The sequence below is a fragment of the Lissotriton helveticus genome, chromosome 5_1 (assembly GCF_964261635.1).
Source record: "Lissotriton helveticus chromosome 5_1, aLisHel1.1, whole genome shotgun sequence".
NCBI lineage: Eukaryota > Metazoa > Chordata > Amphibia > Caudata > Salamandridae > Lissotriton > Lissotriton helveticus.
The window spans coordinates 2,132,037,730-2,132,063,942 of NC_136065.1; the positions used below are offsets into that span (position 1 = coordinate 2,132,037,730).

General features: G+C 48.7%; 1 protein-coding gene across 1 annotated transcript in view; it reads right to left on the reverse strand.

Annotated features, from left to right (window-relative positions):
* Positions 1-26,213, reverse strand: part of HMCN2 (hemicentin 2) — a 761,275-nt gene that overhangs the window by 653,809 nt on the left and 81,253 nt on the right. The window contains exons 5-7 of the mRNA XM_078646218.1: positions 6,900-7,071; positions 5,810-5,916; positions 5,597-5,717 (exon numbers count right to left, since the gene is read on the reverse strand). Of these exons, the coding sequence (XP_078502344.1) occupies positions 5,597-5,717; positions 5,810-5,916; positions 6,900-7,071 (400 nt within the window). The remainder of the gene's footprint in view (positions 1-5,596; positions 5,718-5,809; positions 5,917-6,899; positions 7,072-26,213) is intronic.

A 26,213-nucleotide genomic window follows, 5' to 3' on the forward strand; every position in this document is an offset into this window, starting at 1 on the left:
TGACCCCTCCCCACCCTCCTTCATGGCACCTCCCCCACCCCCACCCTCCTTCATGACCCCTCCCCCACCCCCACCCTCCTTCATGGCACCTCCCCACCCTCACCCTCCTTCATGGCACCTCCCCCACCCCCACCCTCCTTCGTGACCCCTCCCCCACCCCCACCCTCCTTCGTGACACCTCCCCCACCCCCACCCTCCTTCATGACACCTCCCCCACCCCCACCCTCCTTCATGACACCTCCCCCACCCCACCCCCATTCATGACACCTCCCCCACCCCACCCTCCTTCATGACACCTCCCCCACCCCCACCCCCATTCATGACACCTCCCCCACCCCACCCCCATTCATGACACCTCCCCCACCCCACCCTCCTTCATGACACCTCCCCCACCCCCACCCCCATTCATGACACCTCCCCCACCCCACCCTCCTTCATGACACCTCCCCCACCCCCACCCTCCTTCATGACACCTCCCCCACCCCCACCCTCATTCATGACACCTCCCCCACCCCCACCCTCCTTCATGACACCTCCCCCACCCCCACCCTCCTTCATGACCCCTCCCCCACCCCCACCCTCCTTCATGACCCCTCCCCCACCCCCACCCTCCTTCATGACACCTCCCCCACCCCCACCCTCCTTCATGACACCTCCCCCACCCCCACCCTCCTTCATGACCCCTCCCCCACCCCCACCCTCCTTCATGACACCTCCCCCACCCCCACCCCCATTCATGACACCTCCCCCACCCCACCCTCCTTCATGACACCTCCCCCACCCCCACCCTCCTTCATGACACCTCCCCCACCCCCACCCTCCTTCATGACACCTCCCCCACCCCCACCCTCCTTCATGACCCCTCCCCACCCTCCTTCATGGCACCTCCCCCACCCCCACCCTCCTTCGTGACCCCTCCCCCACCCCCACCCTCCTTCATGACACCTCCCCCACCCCCACCCTCCTTCGTGACCCCTCCCCCACCCCCACCCTCCTTCATGACACCTCCCCCACCCCCACCCTCCTTCATGACCCCTCCCCCACCCCCACCCTCCTTCATGACACCTCCCCCACCCCCACCCTCCTTCATGACACCTCCCCCACCCCCACCCTCCTTCGTGACCCCTCCCCCACCCCCACCCTCCTTCATGACACCTCCCCCACCCTCCTTCATGACCCCTCCCCCACCCCCACCCTCCTTCATGACACCTCCCCCACCCCCACCCTCCTTCATGACCCCTCCCCCACCCCCACCCTCCTTCATGACACCTCCCCCACCCCCACCCTCCTTCATGACACCTCCCCCACCCCCACCCTCCTTCATGACCCCTCCCCCACCCCCACCCTCCTTCATGACACCTCCCCCACCCTCCTTCATGACCCCTCCCCCACCCCCACCCTCCTTCATGACACCTCCCCCACCCCCACCCTCCTTCATGACACCTCCCCCACCCCCACCCTCCTTCATGACACCTCCCCCACCCCCACCCTCCTTCATGACCCCACCCCACCCCCACCCTCCTTCATGGCACCTCCCCCACCCCACCCTCCTTCATGACACCTCCCCCACCCCACCCTCCTTCATGACACCTCCCCCACCCTCCTTCATGACACCTCCCCCACCCCCACCCTCCTTCATGACACCTCCCCCACCCCACCCCCATTCATGACACCTCCCCCACCCCACCCTCCTTCATGACACCTCCCCCACCCCACCCTCCTTCGTGACACCTCCCCCACCCCCACCCCCATTCATGACACCTCCCCCACCCCCACCCTCCTTCATGACACCTCCCCCACCCCACCCTCCTTCATGACACCTCCCCCACCCCCACCCTCCTTCATGACACCTCCCCCACCCCCACCCCCATTCATGACACCTCCCCACCCTCCTTCATGGCACCTCCCCCACCCCCACCCTCATTCATGACACCTCCCCCACCCCCACCCTCCTTCATGGCACCTCCCCCACCCCCTGTTTGTGAGGCTCTTTTGAAAGGCATGTGGTTGGCGAGTCATGGAATGCACCAGCATACTTGGGTGCTTTACGTGATATAATACAAGAGTCATTTTAGACCCCCACAAACCTCTCTGCTACTTTCTGCTGAAGAAACACATTTCCCGCACTGCAAACACTGATTGGTGCACAGTGGTGGCAAAAGATATTCTACTTGTGAATCATTTAAAATGCTATGAACTACATCTCCCAGAATGCAATGGAGAAATGGGGCTGACCTGGTGACAGAGTGCTGCGCCTCCCTTATCCTTCATGTAAATGTTCATGAATCTCAGACCCTGTGTGCTGACTGACAGCGTGTGTGTCTACTACATATGTTCACTTGGGATTACCTACGCGATAAAAGACACATTGTGCCTAATGAAACTTCAAATGATGACAATTATGTCATGACAGAGGAATTCTGGGATGTATTCTTTACATTGACATTGCAGGACTCATGTCATGATGGAAAACACGAGTTGTCGCTCCCTCCTTGATTTAAACGACTGCCCATATGAGGCCAAGGGGTTACTCTCTGATGCAACTCTCAGATTTTCATGGCCGCACTCGTGCATGTCACGACAGAGTGGGTGTGCTGTGATAAACTCCTTAGATTTACAACACACAACTCAAGTCATGATAGAGTAGTTGTGATGTGAGTATTCCAAAGATTTGCAGCATAGTACTACTGTCATGGCAGGACAGTTGTGCTGTGATAAGTTCCTTAGATTTACAGCAGAGGACTCATGTCATGACAGGATAGTTGTGCTGTGATACATCCCCTAGATTTCCAGCTTAGTGCTACTGTCATGACAGGATAGTTGTGCTGTGAGACATCCCTTAGATTTATAGCATAGGACTGATGTCTTGACAGGACAGTCATGCTGTGATAAACTCCTTAGATTTACAGCATAGAACTCATGTCTCTATCTGGAGGTCCCCCCGACCGCGACCGTAGCTGGTAAGGAAACCTGACACCTCAAGACACCCTTGCACCCAATGCCCCACGGTCTTAGGTGGCCCGATTGACGGTGTCTCGGCAACCCCCTGCATTCCAACTTACCTCTCCAACCGGTGGTCGCATCCAGGAAGCCTCCCTGCCCGAACCTGCAGCGTTTGTTCCGACTGGAGATCTCCCAATCGAAGCAACAGGGCACCTGATGTCAAACCAGCACCCTGCACCCAGCCGCCTCTGTGCCGCTGTGGGTGCACATTGCGTGCTAACTTGGACCCCCTTCTGCCATGGGCTTAACCCAAGGAGCGTTGCTCCCTCAATGCTGTGGCTTGCAGGAGAACAGCCACCAACCAACGGCCTCATAGCCCCATAGGCTAACATTGGGTCTACTATTCTGCACCCGTCCACCCTAGTGCCTCCGAGGGTGCTTTTTGAGTGCATCCTTCACCCTGGGGCAACCCTCCTTCTAATCGCAGATACTCAACCCCAAAGACCGATTGCTTACCTGCAAACCAAACACCTAATTTTTCTCTGTAGAATTGCATTGACTGTTTTCCTCTGAAAAAGTTAGTGTTGAGTTGTGTTTGTATGGAAACCTAAGCAACTGTGTTTTAATGCCAAACAGTATTACTTACCTTTATCTAGGAAATGTCCCAGTGTGATATCTAGGCATATCACATTGAGAGGAAAAAAGTACTCTAAAAATGTATCTGAAAAGTAATCACAAAGTAATTACAAATACCTATTTTCTTTAAATATCTTACAGAGCTGTAACTAAGTCAATTTCATCCAGCTTGCTTGTTTTGATCAACACGTCTTGGAAAAGTAAAATTCCACTTGCTTGTACCAAGTCCTGCTTGGTTCTAAAAATATAATCTAACTAAAGAAATACATTTGATACAAACATTTGGTCTGAGTTCAGTCTTTGAGTGTGTGACATCATGTCTTGCCTGAGTGTGTACAATAAATGGTTAACACTGTCCTCTGATATTGCATTACTGCTCGACCACACTACCACAAATAGAGAGTGAGGTGCTATCTAACTTTACCTCTGTCTAGCTTTGGAGTTCCACTGGCCTCTGTGCACACTGTGGGCCTGATTCACAGAATTAACTTAAGACAAAATCCTAAATTTACTACCATTTTGGTATTCACAGAAGGCACAGACGTTAGGAATCCTAACTTTAGGACTCCTAAATGCCTTCTGTGAATACCAAAAGTCTTAAAGTTAGGATTTTTCTCAGTTTAAGAGTCCAAAAGTTAGGAGTCCTAACTTTACTACTCCTAAACTGACTTTCGGTATTCACAGAAGGCCTTTAGGAGTCCTAAAGTTAGGACTCCTAACTTCTGTGAATACCAAAATGGGTAAGTGCCTCTGTGAATACCAATATGGTAGTACGTTTAGGATTTTGTCTTAAGTTAGTTCTGTGAATCGGGCCTTACACCTCACTTTGGTATAGTATATACAGAGCCAGCTTCCTAAGACTCAGGTCATGACAGTACGGTTATGCTATGATACGTTTCTTAGATTGACAGCATAGGAGTCCTGCCTTGACAAGACAGTCCAGCTGTGACACATTTCTTAGACAGCATTTCTCATGCCTTGTTGGAGAAGCTGAGTTGTCACAAGTAACTGTTGCTTTATTTATTTATCGATAAAACAATATGGAATTTTCCCAACATGAATGTGGAAAAATGTATTTAATGTTTTGATAACTGCACAACATGTCCTCATTGCCAACTTACTGTTGAGGTTGTTTATGAAATGAAAGGAAATTAAATTATAGCCCTGGGTAAATATGACCCATTAACAATAAACATGTTTTAAATAATTTGAACAATTTCCGTTACAAAAGATTTTGAGGCAGGCAACATGCTTTACGGGTATTCTAAGTAAGCGGCCTGGGTTCGTTTAGTTCAATATAGTAGTAATGTTATACCCCACTGTACATACCCTGCAGAGTTCTTTATTAATAAGTTGAGTAATATAAAATGATGTATTTCAATCAATACATAATTGTGAGCATTTGTATACATGAGCGTCACACCTAGAATTTGTGCATGTGTATTAATAAGTTCATGTTATTTGTTGTGTGTTTTTATTGAGTTAATAAAGCAGTTGGATGTTAAATGGGTAGATTTCAATTGTAAAGTCATCATCAGAAGAATAAATTCATGTTGTGTCCTGAAGAATGTGGGGTTCCCCACCAGGGCCCCCGCAATGCTGCGTCGATGATTCACAGAGATCCGTCCCTGCTTTTCACATTACAGAATGCTTTGATGAAGAACTACTTACAAACTGAGTAATGGGAAAAACAGTAGGGTTGTAGACAACTTGAAGATGGTATACTTTGAGTAAAAGTTAATACTCCAGAAAAATGCTCAAAAGAGATTTTTTGAAGTGTTATAAGTTTTGTCTTATGTTGTTTTTAATGCTTTTGAGTTTTTTTCTGGATTTATGTTTCATCGATCAATCAATCAATGGTGGTTTGTAAAGCACGACTACTCACCCGTGAGGGTCTCAAGGCGCTGTGGAAATATGATTTTATTTTGCTGTACTCTTTTTGTGTACAGGAATGATCTTAGTCCGCGTGATAATGCACCTGCCTTGGTACTTGTATGTGAAGCTATGTTTGGATTACCTTGAAGGGGACGATCTTTGGTGCGAGCTGGATCGATGACTCGCGTGGTGGAGAAGCTTGTTTGGAAATCGAGAGTGCTCACTCCTGTGATCCTCACCGAGTGGCGTCCGCTGCTACTGATCTATAGGTAGATATGATTCAGAGTTTAAATACTGATGGAACATCACATGACGCGTAGACTAGCACGAGGCTTGTACACCGATGGTCTCCTACCTTCACTGTCCACAGTCCCGGCTCGATAGGTTTGATCACCAGCACGGTGGCCGAGTTCGGGATGTTGAGAAGCTCTTCCATGCCTTGGCCCTTTTGAAGAATTCTCCCTGGAACAGAAAACAGAACCAGACTAGGACATTTCTACTCAGTGTTGGTGCTGGGTCCTCGAGGCAAGGCACCAGAACAGGATAACTGGAGAAGAGGGCAGAGGAAACCAATGCAATATGGTGAGAGGATATAGGAAAGAGCTGGATGGATAGAGGTGAAAGCTGGTGGAGATGCATGCAGCAACTAAAGACAGTCAACCAACAACAAGATGTTTGGAGATCCCAAAGATGTCGAAGATGATCCTTGAGATATCCGGTAGAGGATGGGAAAGAGAGTGTTATTAAGTTGAGGCATTAAATTCAACAGCTAGTACGCCATTCGCGTCCTCTCCCTCATCGCCTTACTCGTGGGGATGCAATGCTGCCAGATCAGCTGTTATTGATCCCAGCAGCCAATGGGAACCACAGATTCATATTGCAACCCAACGGCACCCGTCCTCTTTTGACGCATCTCCAATGGTCACAGCCCCAGTTACCTTGGGGGTGATTCACCTTTGATATCATAATACAATGAAATAACATCTCCTGGTCAGCCAGAAGCATCCACAGCCCCCTCATGGAAATTCTACGTACAATGTTATCGCTACGTATCCAGTAGAGCCCAACATTCCATCATGGCTGTGACATGAACCCCAACACTCGGTACGGCTACCGATGAAGTAAAATGGCCGCCACAATTATCAGATGAGTCAACTCTTGTTTCCCCAGTGAAATCTACTTTTCATCCATGAAAGTGAAAAATAGTTCCAACAATAGCTCATGATATAAGTCCACGCCCACTTAATATTGCGATTAAATGAGTTTCTATACCCATCATGAGTTTACAGTTGATTCAACCACTCATTCATTCCCCAGACTGTCACAGGGAGCAGGGGCTTTCCAGACCTGGCTTCCGGTCACAGCCCTGACTTGCCTCATGGTGCAGGCACCCACCCTCCCCAGCCCTTGCCATGAGTAGAGTGTTAGCCCTCCACTGTGCAAACCTGAAGGGTCTCTGACTTCAACGTGTGGCTCCGGCCCACTCAGGGAGATGGTGACCTCTTTCAAGCTGGGGTCGAAAGGGATGGTCCAGGTGTGCTCGCCCTCCGTCTCGTGGTCTGTGGACAGCAGGTGCACCTTTGAGGCCTGGATCGCTTCTTCCACCCATCTTAGTACCTGATGGAAGATAAAGGTAAAACTTGGAGGACGCAAGATAGCAACAGACGCGCAATGTGAGGAACAAGAGCATGGCGTGGAGGTGTCAGGCCAGTAAGGGACACTCGTCATGGAAGACAAGGGCATGGCGTGGAGCTGCCAGCCCAGTAAGGGACACTCCTCATGGAAGACAAGTGCATGGCGTGGAGCTGTCAGGCAAGTAAGGGACACTCTTCATGGAAGACAAGTGCATGACACTGAGCTGTCAGGCCAGTAAGGGACACTCGTCATGGAAGACAAGGGCAGGACAGGGAGCTGTCAGGCCAGTAAGGGACACTCGTCATGGAAGACAAGTGCATGGCGTGGAGCTGTCAGGCCAGTAAGGGACACTCGTCATAGAAGACAAGTGCATGGTGTGGAGCTGTCAGGTCAGTAAGGGACACTCGTCATGGAAGACAAGTGCATGGCGTGGAGCTGGCAGGCCAGTAAGGGACCCCCTTCATGGAAGACAAGGGCATGGCTTGGAGCTGTCAGGCCAGTAAGGGACACTCGTAATGGAAGACAAGGGCATGGCTTGGAGCTGTCTGGCCAGTAAGGGACACTCGTAATGGAAGACAAGTGCATAGCTTGGAGCTGTCAGGCCAGTAAGGGACACTCGTAATGGAAGACAAGGGCATGGCTTGGAGCTGTCAGGCCAGTAAGGGACAGTCGTAATGGAAGACAAGGGCATGGCGTGGAGCTGTAAGGCCAGTAAGGGACACTCGTCATGGAAGAAAAGGGCATGGCGTGGAGCTGTCAGGTCAGTAAGGGACACTCGTCATGGAAGACAAGTGCATGGCGTGGAGCTGTCAAGCCAGTAAGGGACACTCGTCATGGAAGAAAAGGGCATGGCGTGGAGGTGTAAGGCCAGTAAGGGACACTCGTCATAGAAGACAAGAGCATGGCGTGGAGCTGTCAGGCCAGTAAGGGACAGTCGTAATGGAAGACAAGGGCATGGCATGGAGCTGGCAGGCCAGTAAGGGACATTTATTATGGAAGACAAGGGCATGGCGTGGAGCTGGCAGGCCAGTAAGGGACGCTCCTCATGGAATACAAGGGCATTGATTGATAATATCAGGCCAGTAAGGGACATTCATCATGGAAGACAAGGGCATGGCTTGGAGCTGTCAGGCCAGTAAGGGACACTCGTAATGGAAGACAAGGGCATTGCTTGGAGCTGTCAGGCCAGTAAGGGACAGTCGTAATGGAAGACACGGGCATGGCTTGGAGTGGTCAGGCCAGTAAGGGGCAGTCGTAATGGAAGACAAGGGCATGGCTTGGAGCGGTCAGGCCAGTAAGGGACACTCGTAATGGAAGACAAGGGCATGGCTTGGAGCTGTCAGGCGGGTAAGGGACATTTATTATGGAAGACACAGGCATGGCTTGGAGCTGTCAGGCCAGTAAGGGACGCTCCTCATGGAATACAAGGGCATTGATTGATAATATCAGGCCAGTAAGGGACACTCATCATGGAAGACAAGGGCATGGCTTGGAGCTGTCAGGCCAGTAAGGGACACTCGTAATGGAAGACAAGGGCATGGCTTGGAGCTGTCAGGCCAGTAAGGGACACTCGTAATGGAAGACAAGGGCATGGCTTGGAGCTGTCAGGCCAGTAAGGGACATTCATCATGGAAGACAAGGGCATGGCTTGGAGCTGTCTGGCCAGTAAGGGACACTCGTAATGGAAGACAAGGGCATGGCTTGGAGCTGTCTGGCCAGTAAGGGACACTCGTAATGGAAGACAAGGTGTGAGAAGTTGGCCTGATATATGATGCTCACTAGTTCTAGTGATCACCTTGTATTAGTCCAAACAACCCTTATGGTGATTGGTTGTAAGTCAACCTTATAGACCAGCTATTCTAATGGTAGCATGGACAAAGCAGTCTTAGGCTAAACTCTTTTGGCATGTAAACCAAGCTGTTTTACCACAATATAACCCCTTGAATACCAAATGAAAGGACACCACACAGGTTGTTATGAAAATAAACAGTATATTTATTAATAACAACACCTCTGAACTCTTTATGAGGTCAGAGGGCTAAGCACATGACAATCTCTTACGAAAAATACTACAAGTTGCACAAAATGACAATGGTGCCCTAGGGGCACGACTAACCATATACTAAGTAAGTGGAATGTGAAAGTCGATAAAAGGAATGGAGCTGTCCAGAGGCTGTAGGATCGATGGGACCACGCTACACTAACTTCAGGTAAGTAATAGGAGGCCCACGGAACGCGTGTGCAGAATGTGAACTCACACCCGAGATGCGTAACAATGTCTATGGACAGTACAGTTCAAGTTAAAAGGTGAGTACGGACAATCCTGACGAGGTAGGACTAAAACGACTGTGGAACTGGACACTAGGACAGTTAAACTACCCTGGAGCACTGAAATGCTCTTGTTACCTCACCCACGGGCCGCGGGTGCATAGGTGTCAAAGTGCGTCGGGTTCTCGCGTTGAAGTCAATGGAGCCTGAAAGAAAAGATGCTGCAGGCGACCAGGAGGAAGATGTCCGGTGCAATCCAAGGGTGGATTGTTGAAGAAGGAGACCTGAAAGCAGAGGGGACAATGTTCACAGTCACTAGCCAGTGACTGGAGTGGAACCAGGAAGGAACCAGATGTCGTTGTCGCGATCAGGTGAAGAGTGAACGCTTGACTCTGCAGCCTGAGGAAAATTGAATTTTGCCCTGCTATGTGTCCCCTACGTGTTCCCCATCATGTAGTATATGTGCATGATCTCTATGCATTTTCCCTCCATGACCGAGAATAAATACGCATTTACAGTTGCGTCCAACGTTAATATGTCAGTTATCCAGTCCTCCTTGAAAGCAACGTGAATTAGACTTTTAGGCCTATGTTGCCAACGTCTTTACATGGTGCACGTTAAATCATCGAGATGCACCCGTTTCCAAGGCCCCACAGGGCCCGGACACCAGATCCAGGCCTCAAGCCTCCTGAAACGCTCCGAGAGATGCTGCCCCGCCCGCATCCCTGACCCTTCCCTTACTTCCTGCCCAGCAACGCGGTGCCCGGCTCGGCCTGGCCTGCTTGCCAAGAATATATTATGCCTACAAGTTATCTGTTCAGCTCCCCGGATTCACATTCCTAGCTAACGAACAGGATAAACATATCCATCTACAGTCTAGTCTTTCTGTCTCCATGCAAGTGATTTACTGAATTAGTATCCATAGAAGATCCATAGTCCACGTAATACATAAAGAAATATATGCCTACACTAGCCTTTAGTGACAAGTAGCTTTTGCCCTGGTGACTTTTAGAATCAAGCAACATGTACTCCAAACACAAGATATCAGATACGCTATAGGTACAGGTCGTTCTGACATCCCAGACTTTAGTCTCCTCTACTAGTGCTAGAAGTCAGAGCCCCCCAGCCCTCCTCAGTTACACGTCATGACTCGTTTTGCGCGTACCAGTAGGTTAAAGGTTCCAGCTGCTCATGAAGCCCCCTCCATGTGTCCACCCACCTATGACATTTCTGTGACGTCTACATCACACACCTCCGTGCACGCCCTGTGCACGCCTTCTTTTACGCCCATATGTTCTTATCTTTCATTTTTCACTTGTTATGCCTACTGTATTCAATGCAACTGTACAGTTCTACTATATATATTGTATGATGTTAATGAAATGTTGAATATCCCTTCCTGAACCTTAGTAGGTGATGGAACACGATGTCCATTGGCTCGAGCCACTTAATTAAAGCCCGTATGACTCAGATACCACGGACTCTGCCTCTCATTTATTGAGCTATCCTTTTCATTTAATGCATAGAAAAATAGTACCGGTAATTATTATTTACCACATAATGGCGCCCGAATAGGGACGTCCCCTTCCCCACGCGCCGGCGATGTAACGCAGGCCCCCTGACCCCTTCTACAGCCGTGACGGACCCTTTCTGCGCACCTGCAGGTTTTCCTGCTAAACTCCCTCAGGCCCACGGAGGAGACGGAGACTGCGGTCCAGCATCCAGACGAGGCGGTGAGGAATGCGGGGAGTCCCGACCAGAGCCCAAGCCGAGAGAGCAAGGTCCGAGGTATCCGGAGGCCCACCTGTTTCCGAAGCCCGAAGCGCATGCGTAGTGCGTAGCAGTAACCAGACGTCGTAGCAGTCCAGTCCAGTCCAGTCCGAGGCCTTCAGTTTTGCTTCCCGGTGAGTACCATTGCTTGGAACACATCTAGATGGGTTCATTAATTTATGCCCGGTCCAGACGGGTCTGGGTACACAGATCCGGTCCGACGTGTTCACCTAGGTGGATACGGTATGACGTGTCTCTTTATGAGACCGGTATGTTCTGTACTGTCTTAGCAGTGCATCCAGTAATTATTATGTTTTCAATGTACTAGGTAGTATCTGTTCGAACTGTTTTTAATGTGTTTTGATGTCGTGGTATGAATGATTTGTTTGCTATTCATTACTGTGTTCATTGTGTTCAAGTTCAAGTACGTTCAAATATGCCTCTGTTTTCAAAGTTACGTCAGATAGGAACCAGAAAAGGGATACTCGAAGAATCAGTTCCCGTCCCACCTAGGGACAGTCCTGGACATTTCATGTATCATAAACATGGCTTAGATGCCATACTGTACTTAGACTTATGGGTAGACTATACCAAAAATCTGGAAGAGAAATATAGATGGCCTGTTTCAGGAACCTGGGATGCGGAGTGCATCATGAGAGTAGAGGAAGCATTATGGAAAAAGAAAGCCAGACAATCCCAGAAAGATGCCATAGAATTGTGGCGTAAAGAATCGCATAAAAGAACAGAAAAAGAATTCAGGAAAGCAGAACTAAGTAGGGAATCATCAGAAAAAGCCCAAGAAAGGGAACTACTAGAAGAAGGTGAACGAGTTAGAGCGGAACAGTTAGATCGACAAAGAAATGCCCTTATTAAAGGCATGTATCCCCTTCTCGCCGAGGGCCTGCCTAAGGCGACCCCGGAAGCACCCTGTAATTTACCGCCACCATTGGTCCCGACTAAGCTACGTCATAAACCGACCGCAGCTGAAATTTTCCTTTCTTCCTATTTAGACGACACTGTCCCAGAATATGCTAATACGAATCCTCGTCCGCCTGCTCAACCTCACAACCCTGTTACTAACGCAATTACTGTTCCTCCAGCCACTGGTCCCGGGAATCCTTTTAATCCGCCAGTAACCCAGGACCAACCTACATTACGTATGCCTACTTTACCAGTCACACTACCAACAGCGACGGCACACCCAGTATTAGTTGATGATTCTATTTCAGGAGGAGCAGGGGGAGGTATCCCTATCACCCCGCCTCAAGTAAAACGAATGACGCTGAGAGACGCAGCGTTACAACGCACGCCAAAAGTGGCTACATACGCAGCCCTCAAACAATACCTTACTGATTGTAGATATGACCCAGTGCCAGGCGAAGATCAGATGATATTATATTCCATACGTCTACGACGAGTTACAAACTATTTGACTTTCTTACCAGAAATGAGGGAACATTTAGACAACATATATCATTTCATCAGAACAGGGGAAAGACCAGAAAGTATTCACGAGGCTATGGCACACAGGAAAGTCGAGACCCAAAATATGATCTTGCAGTTTTTGATAAACTGTTTAATAAGAGAACAAGACCAGCCAGGTAAAAACAAAGACGAGATGAAGGTCCTGATAAAATGGAGTGACAACATAGCAGACGGAAAACACAGTAAACAAGGTTGTATAGAACCCATGTATAGAAAGATTCGTAAAGAAATTCTAGGCATACACGAAAGGGAGAAAGCAACAAGAGAAACCGAGAAAGAGAACGACACCTCAGACGAAGATGTAGACACAGACAACCCAGATCGAATAGCGTACGTAGGTAGGGCGAGACCTTTTGACAGACACACACGCCTAGAAAGTAAGAAAACTTTTCTTCCTCCCGTACCAGAACAGTGTTCTCTTGAGCATTTATTCCAAGCTACCGATAGAGTTTTGAAACAACGAATAGGTTACAGTGAGCTTAGTACCATGCATGAACAGGAACTAGCCCGATCAGCAGTTCAATGGACTAGTAATTCTAGCACATTTTCAGACGAAGTAGTGGCCCAAACGTTTCTGAAACTTTCCCCAGACGAACAGCGACTGGTGGGTATGTACATGATCCAACACCTCATTACACTGTACGAAAGTCAGCATTCTGACCCAGGTCCCCTATATAATGTATTGGACGAGTTACTCCTAAACAGATGGAAAGGCCTAGGTACCGATTTGATTAACGTCATTTTAGAACAACGTCACAAATACAGAACGTTCCTGACTCCACATTTTGTTCCTGTTCCACCCCCAGTAAGGAAGACATTTTACATAGACAGACAGAATCCCTTGCGAGAAGTCCATCCTGTTCGGACAGGGGGAGGTGCGCTCGAACGAGTATTTGTTTACACCCCTTTAACGAAAATAGAACTACTGGAAATGAAAAAGTTAGTGCCCTGTCACGATAAAGATCCAGCAGGGTTCCACCGTGAATTAAAAGACATGCTCCGCATGGGAGAATACACGTATCCCGATATCATTAAAATGTTAAAGGTTCTGTTGCCTGCGGGCATATATGAAAAACTTAAAGAAAAAGAATGGGAGGTGGGAGAGAAAAAGATTGACTGGGCAGAATTAGAGAACGAAGATAAAACATGAGTTCCTGGTACTGGTCTCGGGGAAAAAGCCAAAGCATTGCCCGAGTTGTTAATACAAGTTTTGCCAAGATTACTAACCACGAAAAAGGAAGACTGGGATGCTATCTCAGCCTGTAAACAGAAACAAGACGAAGACACTAGTGATTTTTATTCCAGATTTGAGAAATGTTTCATTATTAATAGCGGTCTGAAAACAAGTAGTGAATCGTATCCACATCTTTTTGTTACCAAATTAGTAGAGAATTCTTTATCACAAGTTAAAAATCGAGTACTGAAAGTTGAGAGTACCTGGCAAGCTAATACCCCGTCTCAAATGTTACAAATGTTACAGTACCACCAGAACCGAATCAGAGAAGAGCAAGAACACGAAAGGAGACGTATGAAAGACACGAAAATGAAAGTACTAGTTGCACAGTCTGTTCCGGTGGATAGTCAGAAGAGGGGTACGACTCAGACCAGTCATTCTGCAGCTCCTGTAAAAGGGACATGCAATTACTGTAAACAGCCAGGTCACTATATAAACGAATGTGCCGTTCTGAAACACAACATAGCTACTGGTAAGACGAAAGAAAGACCGCGTCCTCCTAGACAGGAACATGTTCCACAAAACACGCAACCACCGCAGAATGCACAACAGACAATAGCAGTACCGCAGCCTATAGCTGCCACACAACAAGTTACACAGCAGATGTACCAGTATGCACAGTCGGATTATCCAGATTATCAGCAGTATTCCTGAAACAGCCTGGAGAGGGAGGTTGGCTTGCCTCTTATCGAGGTTCCTGTAGATCAAGAGGGTCCCTATGTACACAGCCAGGTATTAGGGAAAGACAGAAAATTTCTGATTGATACAGGGGCAAGTAGAACTACCATCAGTCATGACGAGGTTCCAGGGGCCCCTCTCTCAGGCTAAAGAAATGTTTCCCTGGGATTTTCAGGAAAGTCTATTATTAATGAGATATCCAAACCAGTTTCCCTAGAAGTTTGTCCATTGTCCCGAACTACAGACTTGTTACTTACGAAATCATGTCCAGAAAACTTACTTGGTATTAAAACATTGAAAGAACTAGGAGCAGTGATTTGTTGTTCTCCGGAAGGAGTGAGATTGCTTTTACGTGATTTTAAAGGACATTATGTGTTAAGAGATTTTGATCCAAGATTACTGAATGTACCACAGCATTTATGGGCGCAAGGTCCAACTGATGTAGGTTATATGCACATTACACCATACCGTGTCACTCTGAAACAAGGAATTGTACTACCGCGAATCCGACAATACAAGTTGCCACCTGAGGCTGTAGCAGCCTTATCGAAAATCATTGACGAGCTCATTGCTCAAGGAGTGGTTGTAGAAACTGACTCCAATGTATGTAATTCTCCTATCATTCCGATCCTTAAACGTACTGACCCAAATGCACCTCCAGTCTATCGACTAGTGATTGACCTTCGAGAACTTAATAAATGTATCATACCCCAGTACCCAGTGGTTCCAGATATCTCTTCCCTATTGACTGCCATTGATTCCAAAGCTGCGTTCTTTACTGTTATCGATCTCAAGAACGCCTTCTTTAGTGTCCCCATCCATCCGGACAGCCAGTTCCTTTTCGGATTCTGTTTAAATGGACGAAGCTATAAATTTACACGTGCACCTCAAGGGTTCACAGAAAGTCCTAGTATTTACAGTCAAGCACTGAAGCGTCAACTAGATAGTATTCACATGCCAACTGGCACTGCCCTGCTTCAGTACATTGATGACCTATTGATTACCGCCCGTACAGAACGTGACTGCGAACGTGCGTCACTGACAGTCTTGTATTTTCTGGCAGAAATGGGGCACAAGGTGTCCCCTTCGAAATTGCAATTCTGTGTCCAGCAAGTGGTGTACCTTGGTCACTTGCTGTCCAAGAGGGGTAGACAGCTGACACCTGACCGTATCCAGTTAATAGCACATCTTCCACAGCCCAAGACACAGAAGGAGGTACGAGCTTTTATCGGCCTCACTTCTTACTGCAGACAATGGATCCCTCAGTACGCATATCTAGCCAAGCCACTGATACAGTTGACAACACAGGAGGCAGCGACATCGACTGTCCTCCCTTGGACCCAGGAACATACACTTGTTTTCAATGAATTAAAGAAAGCTTTATGTCAAGCACCTGTTTTAGCGACGCCATGCTACAGAAAACCTTTTACACTTTTTGTCACTGAACGTGATGGTGCAGCATTATCTGTTCTCACACAAGATCAAGCAGGACAACACAAGCCTTGTGCTTATTTTTCTAGCACATTAGATCCAGTAGCCCAGGCTTTGCCTGCGTGCCTCAAATCAGTTGCAGCCACAGCTTTAGCTATCAGACAAAGTGATTCCATAGTGTTAGGACACCCCCTGACAGTACAGGTTCCACACTCCGTGGAAGTTCTTTTAAACAGAACACAGACTCAGCACTTGACCATAGCACGATTGACAGGATATGAACTGACACTGTTTCAGCCACACATAGAGATCAGACGCTGCAACATATTAAACCCTGCTACACTGTTACCCTCGATTACCTCAAACCATGCAACACATGACTGTGTGGAAGTTATTAACACCATGACGAAGCCAAGACAAGACTTGACGGACATTGCATTACCTGACCCAGACTTGACACTTTATGTGGATGGTTCATGTATGAGAACAAGGACAGGAGAGTTAGTGGCAGCATATGCAGTGACTACTGAAACTGAAGTTATAGAAACACATCGTATTAACACCCTGTCTGCCCAAGCAGCAGAGCTCATCGCTCTGACCCAAGCCTGCATACGAGCCAAGAACCTGAAAGTAAACATATATACAGATTCACGTTATGCATTCGGAGTCGTTCACGACTTTGGAGTCCTCTGGCAGGAAAGAGGTTTTATGACCTCTCATGGAGCCAAGATTCAGCATGGCCCCCTCATTCAAGCCTTGTTAGAAGCAATACATTTACCTACAGCTATAGCCATCATGAAGTGCAAAGCACATACGAGAGTCACTGACACCATTTCCCAGGGTAACGACCTGGCAGATCGAACAGCCAAGCTTACAGCTCAGACTCCAGACATTCCAGCTGACACGACAAAGACAGACGTTTCAGTCCTGACGACTTGCATGACAGTCAAGGACCCCACACAAGATGTACTAGACATACAGACACATGCTACTCCAGACGAAATCAAGAAATGGACTGAACAAGGAGGGGTCCTGACAGATCAGGGATGGTTGACTAAGGGAAAAGCCACATGGTTTCTCCCCGACTCTATGGTTCAAGTCATCATTAATACAGCACATAGTCCAGCACACTTAGGAGAAAAAGCCATGTTAGACAGCATCCAGAATCTCTGGTTTAACAAGCATTTACGAGCAGCAGCGAAGCAGAAAGTGCGTACCTGCATGATCTGCTGTCAGTTCAATCCAGGTAAAGGTGTTCCCGTGGAACAAGGTGGATTTCATCCTCCTGACCATCCTTTTGAAGTCCTCCAGATGGATTATATACAGATGGACCGATGTCGAGGATTCAAGTATGTCCTTGTAGTTGTATGCGCTTTGTCCAGATGGACAGAAGCATATCCAGTCTCAGATTATACTGCCGTGACCACTGCCAAGCAGCTGGTTCGTGAGTTTTTCCCTCGATATGGTTTGCCCTGTGTCGTGTATTCAGATAATGGACAGCCATTCTCATCCGAACTCATGAAACAGGTATCACTTCTGTTAGGGTACCAGTGGAAATTCCACTGCGTACGACACCCGGAGGCAGCTGGCCTCGTCGAGCGACACAATCAAACTCTGAAAATACGATTAGCGAAGGTCTGTGCAGAAAAAGGTTTAGATTGGATGGTAGCCCTGCCGGTTGCCCTCTTCTATATGCGAATGGTCGCCCACTCTAGATCTGGTTTGTCACCATATGAAGTTGTTTTTGGTCGTCCCCCAAACATGTGGGGTACACCTATGCCTCGTAAAATCACCGACGTTGACAGTAACATGCTGACAGATTACCTAGCTTCCTTGATGTCTGCACTACTCTCTTGTCGTTCACAGGTCGCGGCTGCCTTCCCGGACAACACCCAGGTGAAACCGCACGAGGTCGTTCCTGGAGATCTAGTCCTGGTTCGAAATTTTGATCGCTCAAGCCCTCTGGAGCCCCGCTGGAAGGAGCCAAAACTCGTTCTGATGACCACAAGGACCGCCGTAAAACTAGAAGGAAGAAAAGGCTGGCTCCATTCAAGTCATATCAAGCGTTTCCATGGACCGTGTCCAAAGACTTTTTTCAAGGACTGCCCCGATACTGACTCTAAACTTCCCCTGTTAGAGAAAACTCCGCAACAGGAGTATAAAATGAAACTGAGGTCTAGTAAGTCAGACAGCGTTTAATTGTTTAAGTCCCCCTCGGGTGAAGCGGTTAGACAGGTTTCTGACATGTATGAGATAGACCCACATAGTGAGAGAGATAGACGAAACTTCAAGAAAACGAAATATTGTAAAAATCTCCGAAGCAGAAGCATTGTTACATTATTGTTTATGTTTATTCTGAGTCTTACGATCACATGTATAAGTTGTATGTTACATGTATTTTTTCCTCCTCTCGGTTCACATTTACACCTTTCCTCTAATGATACTGTAGAGCACACATTTAGTGAACTACCCCCTCACGAGTTATCCTATCGACTTGCAATGCGCAACAATACTTTTATTTGTATGTTACACTATTCGCATCAGACCAGCAATGCCACTAATTGCTGGGTATGTGGTCGACTCCCCCCTTACCAGACAGTGAAGGGAGCTCTGCCACTCTTTCCCTATCCGTTTTCACACAATGGTTCGTGTGGAGCATGGTTTACATTGACGTCATCCTTAGACGATAAGTCCACAGTTTCCCTTCTGAATACAGTTATGAATAAAACCTGTTTCCCAGACAAGGACGGTCTTCCCCATAGGACAGGGATAGATCTAGAAAATGAAGTATATGATCTAGGTAATTTTTCCTCTAACCTCATGGTTTTGAATGTTCAGTCCGAGACTAATTCAGACTTGCCTTCTATAACTGTTCTACCAGTGAAAGGTGAATTATGTGTTAGAAAGAATGGTTCAGTACACCTAGGACACAGTGATTGTACTACTGTGGTCGAATACAGTGACAATGGGAAGTCTACTTTCAAAGCTTCACGTCATTCCTATTTTATATGTGGTCAGACCGCTTATGTACGTTTACCCCTAGATTGGGATGGAACATGTTACATTGCATTCCTACTGCCACCAGTTTTTCTAGCCCCATCCGATTATCACCGAAATACCCATCTAGTACACGTCAGACATAGGAGGGAGATTGAGTCCCCAATTATCGATCAGACTGAAACTGCATTGGAACAGTATACGGATTTCAATAAAGGTTTCTTTTTCTTCATTGGTCCTGTCCAGAATAGTAAATTAATACGCAGGTTAACCAGAACCCTTGAAGCAGTAGTGAATGAGACTACTTCCGCCCTAGGTAACTTAACAGAAGAGCAGTCTGCTATGAGATTTGTTGTTCTTCAGAACCGCCTTGTCCTTGACGTCATCCTGGCCGATAGGGGCGGAGCTTGTAGAGTCATCGGATCTAGTTGTTGTGTTTTCATTCCTAATAACGCACCGTCTGTGTATTCAGCAATAACTAGACTTCATAAAATAGCTCATCTACTACACCAGAATCCAGGCACCTGGACTTGGTCCGGTTGGCTCTGGAGTGTAATATCTGCATGGGGATGGAGAGTACTGTCATTCCTGGGAGTAGTAGTAATGATCATATTCAGTTGTTGTCTCTGTTTACAATGTGGCTCAGCGATTTGCGGCTTGTGCGCCACAGCCTGTATTCCACGTCCACAATCCCATGCCCTAATGAAAAAAGACGAGCAAATGATGCTGTATGAACAGATAGATGGACTCATGAATATTGATGTTTCCTGAAGGGAACGTAGGGAACAAGGAGGGAATGAGGAAAATTGAATTTTGCCCTGCTATGTGTCCCCTACGTGTTCCCCATCATGTAGTATATGTGCATGATCTCTATGCATTTTCCCTCCATGACCGAGAATAAAGACGCATTTACAGTTGCGTCCAATGTTAATATGTTAGTTATCCAGTCCTCCTTGAAAGCAACGTGAATTAGACTTTTAGGCCTATGTTGCCAACGTCTTTACATGGTGCACGTTAAATCATCGAGATGCACCCGTTTCCAAGGCCCCACAGGGCCCGGACACCAGATCCAGGCCTCAAGCCTCCTGAAACGCTCCGAGAGATGCTGCCCCGCCCGCATCCCTGACCCTTCCCTTACTTCCTGCCCAGCAACGCGGTGCCCGGCTCGGCCTGGCCTGCTTGCCAAGAATATATTATGCCTACAAGTTATCTGTTCAGCTCCCCGGATTCACATTCCTAGCTAACGAACAGGATAAACATATCCATCTACAGTCTAGTCTTTCTGTCTCCATGCAAGTGATTTACTGAATTAGTATCCATAGAAGATCCATAGTCCACGTAATACATAAAGAAATATATGCCTACACTAGCCTTTAGTGACAAGTAGCTTTTGCCCTGATGACTTTTAGAATCAAGCAACATGTACTCCAAACACAAGATATCAGATACGCTATAGGTACAGGTCGTTCTGACATCCCAGACTTTAGTCTCCTCTACTAGTGCTAGAAGTCAGCGCCCCCCAGCCCTCCTCAGTTACACGTCATGACTCGTTTTGCGCGTACCAGTAGGTTAAAGGTTCCAGCTGCTCATGAAGCCCCCTCCATGTGTCCACCCACCTATGACATTTCTGTGACGTCTACATCACACACCTCCGTGCACGCCCTGTGCACGCCTTCTTTTACGCCCATATGTTCTTATCTTTCGTTTTTCACTTGTTACGCCTACTGTATTCAATGCAACTGTACAGTTCTACTATATATATTGTATGATGTTAATGAAATGTTGAATATCCCTTCCTGAACCTTAGTAGGTGATGGAACACGATGTCCATTGGCTCGAGCCACTTAATTAAAGCCCGTATGACTCAGATACCACGGACTCTGCCTCTCATTTATTGAGCTATCCTTTTCATTTAATGCATAGAAAAATAGTACCGGTAATTATTATTTACCACAAGCCACGTGGATCAGGAGGTGTCTTCGATAACCAGGATGGAGGCACGAGCTGTCCCACGCAGGCTCTCGCTGTCGGCGGTGTTGGATCCGGAATCGGCGTCAACAGGCCTTGGCAAAGGCAACCCACGCGGTGAGTGAAGAAAGCATCTGGTGTGGACTAGGAGAGTCCGGGGTGCCCCTCTTTTTGAAGGGAGCAAGGGCCAGTCTGGAGCAACCAGACCAGTAGTGAAGATTCAAAGGTTCGTCGTCTAGGAGGTCACTAGCCAGCCGGCAAGTGACCAGACAACGCGTCGAGCAGCAAACAAGCAGAAGGGCCCCACGCAGATCTAGTGGATGCTGGAGGGCTGATCTTCGGTGCAGGGGCTGCTCGGGGCTGGGGCTTCTCAGTCCCCAAAGCACTTGGTCGAGTTTACCTCGGTAGTCGTGCTGGAAGCGAAGTGCAGGTTGGTTCAAGATGGCCGGTCCCACGTGTCTCGTCGCACCCACGGGTCTCAGCTTTGCTGCAGATGTGAGTTGAGGTCGGAGAGGTCTGGGAATCCGGGTCTCGTTGGGCTCTGAAGTCTGGATCCTCGAGGGAAGACGACAAAGTGAAGCCGCTGGCCGCTTGATGGTGCCTGTAGTTGCAGGGTGGACACTCCTTGTCCACAAGGGAGATTCTTCAGTCTTCTGTGGAGCAGAACGTCGAAGGCCAGAGTTTCTTCTTGTTGAATAGTTCAGGATAATCTAAACTGGAATGGGACCAGCTCCTACCTTTATTCTCCTAAAGGGGGCTGCACTACTGACTAGGTCCTTCCCCTGGGTGGGACCAGGAAGGGGGGTGGTTACACCCCCTATCCTTTGTTCGATTTCCCGCCAGAGCTGGGGCTGGGATGCCCCAGCAACTGGTTTGAACCGGTGTATTCACAGGGCACCTTGTGTGCCCCAGGCATGTCTCATTCCTTTCAGGACCCCCTACCTCAATACACAAAGTCCTGTCTGGGGTGGTGCTAGCACCTCCCAAGGCAGGAAACCCTTTGTCCAAGCCATCCTCGCTGGAAGGACTCCCAGCAGCAGGAGGTCAGACTTGTGTCTGTGGTGGCAGCATCCATTTTGTGATGCTGAGGCTCGAGTTAACTTTAACCGGGGTTCACAGTTACATACATGTTGTGTCCCTCTAGAAGGGTGGAATGCTACCCCCGTCGCCAGAATTGGCGAGGGGGTAGTATTCCAAATCGTATGACACCTTACTCAACATGTTTTGATAATGTTATACCAGAGTTAGCATTTAATCGCGAGGTTGATAATGCACTTAAGAGTATATGGTATAGCGTTATCATGGAACAGATATTTGGACTTGGTTCCGCAAGCTGCAAACGGGCTCAGCTCATGCCAGAGCACCATCTCACATAATTCCAAGCACTCTGCCTTCAGGATTTATAAGGCCTTCCATAGGAGTGACTGATAGGAATATATGTGTCCATTTTAGAGTTAGATATAGGAATACTATATCTAAAGCAAAGGCTGATTACACCACCTTGCCCCAGCTGTCATGCAGCCAGTTGTGTCAGATTTAGATGGCCAGCCAGGGGTGGCATAATACATGCTTCAGCCCCTGGTAGGCCCTGGGTACACCTATGCCCTGGGTACAGGGACTGATAAGGTGGCCCAGTACCAATTGGTAAATGCACCTAAAGTACATGGTTGTCAATTTTAACAGAGAGAGCAGGAAGCCTGGGGTCCTGAATAGCAGGATCCCAGGCCAACTAAGTCAAAAACCAGCAAAACACCAGGCAAAAAGTTGGGGGTAACCATAGTCAGATATCCACCTTCCTACACAAGGGCGTGGCTTGGAGCTGTCTGGCCAGTAAGGGACACTCGTAATGGAAGACAAATGCATAGCTTGGAGGTGTCAGGCCAGTAAGGGACATTCATCATGGAAGACAAGGGCATGGCTTGGAGCTGTCAGGCCAGTAAGGGACACTCGTAATGGAAGACAAGGGCATAGCTTGGAGGTGTCAGGCCAGTAAGGGACATTCATCATGGAAGACAAGGGCATGGCTTGGAGCTGTCAGGCCAGTAAGGGACACTCGTAATGGAAGACAAGGGCATGGCGTGGAGCTGTCAGGCCAGTAAGGGACATTCATCATGGAAGACAAGGGCATGGCTTGGAGCTGTCAGGCCAGTAAGGGACACTCGTAATGGAAGACAAGGGCATGGCGTGGAGCTGTCAGGCCAGTAAGGGACATTCATCATGGAAGACAAGGGCATGGCTTGGAGCTGTCAGGCCAGTAAGGGACACTCGTCATGGAAGACAAGGGCATGGCTTGGAGCTGTCAGGCCAGTAAGGGACACTCGTAATGGAAGACAAGGGCATGGCGTGGAGCTGTCAGGCCAGTAAGGGACGCTCCTCATGGAATACAAGGGCATTGATTGATAATATCAGGCCAGTAAGGGACACTCATCATGGAAGACAAGGGCATGGCTTGGAGCTTTCAGGCCAGTAAGGGACACTCGTAATGGAAGACAAGGGCATGGCTTGGAGCTGTCAGGCCAGTAAGGGACATTCATCATGGAAGACAAGGGCATGGCTTGGAGCTGTCAGGCCAGTAAGGGATACTCGTAATGGAAGACAAGGGCATGGCTTGGAGCTGTCTGGCCAGTAAGGGACACTCGTAATGGAAGACAAGGGCATGGCTTGGAGGTGTCAGGCCAGTAAGGGACACTCGTAATGGAAGACAAGGGCATGGCTTGGAGCTGTCAGGCCAGTAAGGGACATTCATCATGGAAGACAAGGGCATGGCTTGGAGCTGTCAGGCCAGTAAGGGACACTCGTAATGGAAGACAAGGGCATGGCTTGGAGCTGTCAGGCCAGTAAGGGACACTCGTAATGAAAGACAAGGGCATGGCTTGGAGCTGTCTGGCCAGTAAGGGACACTCGTAATGGAAGACAAGGGCATGGCTTGGAGCTGTCTGGCCAGTAAGGGACACTCGTAATGGAAGACAAGTGCATAGTTTGGAGGTGTCAGGCCAGTAAGGGACATTCATCATGGAAGACAAGGGCATTGATTGATAATATCAGGCCAGTAAGGGACACTCATCATGGAAGACAAGGGCATGGCGTGGAGGTGTCAGGCCAGTAAGGGACATTCATCATGGAAGACAAGGGCATGGCGTGGAGGTGTCAGGCCAGTAAGGGACACTCGTCATGGAAGACAAGGGCATGGCTTGGAGCTGTCAGGCCAGTAAGGGACACTCGTAATGGAAGACAAGGGCATGGCTTGGAGCTGTCAGGCCAGTAAGGGACACTCGTAATGGAAGACAAGGGCATGGCTTGGAGCTGTCTGGCCAGTAAGGGACACTCGTAATGGAAGACAACGGAATGGCTTGGAGCTGTCTGGCCAGTAAGGGACACTCGTAATGGAAGACAAGTGCATAGCTTGGAGGTGTCAGGCCAGTAAGGGACATTCATCATGGAAGACAAGGGCATGGCTTGGAGCTGTCAGGCCAGTAAGGGACACTCGTAATGGAAGACAAGTGCATAGCTTGGAGGTGTCAGGCCAGTAAGGGACATTCATCATGGAAGACAAGGGCATGGCTTGGAGCTGTCAGGCCAGTAAGGGACACTCGTAATGGAAGACAAGTGCATAGCTTGGAGGTGTCAGGCCAGTAAGGGACATTCATCATGGAAGACAAGGGCATGGCTTGGAGCTGTCAGGCCAGTAAGGGACATTCATCATGGAAGACAAGGGCATGGCTTGGAGCTGTCAGGCCAGTAAGGGACACTCGTAATGGAAGACAAGGGCATGGCTTGGAGCTGTCTGGCCAGTAAGGGACACTCCTCATGGAATACAAGGGCATTGATTGATAATATCAGGCCAGTAAGGGACACTCATCATGGAAGACAAGGGCATGGCTTGGAGCTGTCAGGCCAGTAAGGGACACTCGTCATGGAAGACAAGGGCATGGCGAGGAGCTGTCAGGCCAGTAAGGGACCCTCGTCATGAAAGACAAGTGCATGGCGAGGAGCTGTCTGGCCAGTAAGGGACACTTGTCATGGAAGACAAGGGCATGGCGAGGAGCTGTCAGGCCAGTAAGGGAACCTCGTCATGGAAGACAAGTGCATGGCGAGGAGCTGTCTGGCCAGTAAGGGACACTCGTCATGGAAGACAGGGGCATGGCGAGGAGCTGTCTGGCCAGTAAGGGACACTCGTCATGGAAGGCAAGTGCATGGCTTGGAGCTGTCAGGCCAGTAAGGGACACTCGTCATGGAAGACAAGTGCATGGCGTGGAGCTGTCAGGCCAGTAAGGGACACTCGTCATGGAAGACAAGGGCATGGCTTGGAGCTGTCTGGCCAGTAAGGGACACTCGTAATGGAAGACAAGGGAATCGCTTGGAGCTGTCAGGCCAGTAAGGGACACTCGTAATGGAAGACAAGGGCATGGCTTGGAGCTGTCTGGCCAGTAAGGGACGCTCCTCATGGAATACAAGGGCATTGATTGATAATATCAGGCCAGTAAGGGACACTCATCATGGAAGACAAGGGCATGGCTTGGAGCTTTCAGGCCAGTAAGGGACACTCGTAATGGAAGACAAGTGCATGGCGAGGAGCTGTCTGGCCAGTAAGGGACACTCGTCATGGAAGACAAGGGCATGGCGAGGAGCTGTCAGGCCAGTAAGGGACAGTCGTAATGGAAGACAAGGGCATGGCATGGAGCTGTCAGGCCAGTAAGGGACACTCGTCATGGAAGACAAGGGCATGGCTTGGAGTTGTCAGGCCAGTAAGGGACACTCGTAATGGAAGACAAGGGCATGGCTTGGAGCTGTCTGGCCAGTAAGGGACGCTCCTCATGGAATACAAGGGCATTGATTGATAATATCAGGCCAGTAAGGGACACTAATCATGGAAGACAAGGGCATGGCTTGGAGCTGTCAGGCCAGTAAGGGACACTCGTAATGGAAGACAAGGGCATGGCTTGGAGCTGTCTGGCCAGTAAGGGACGCTCCTCATGGAATACAAGGGCATTGATTGATAATATCAGGCCAGTAAGGGACACTCGTAATGGAAGACAAGGGCATGGCTTGGAGCTGTCAGGCCAGTAAGGGACACTCGTAATGGAAGACAAGGGCATGGCGAGGAGCTGTCAGGCCAGTAAGGGGCACTCGTAATGGAAGACAAGGGCATGGCGAGGAGCTGTCAGGCCAGTAAGGGACAGTCGTAATGGAAGACAAGGGCATGGCATGGAGCTGTCAGGCCAGTAAGGGACACTCGTCATGGAAGACAAGGGCATGGCTTGGAGGTGTCTGGGCACTAAGGGACACTCATTAT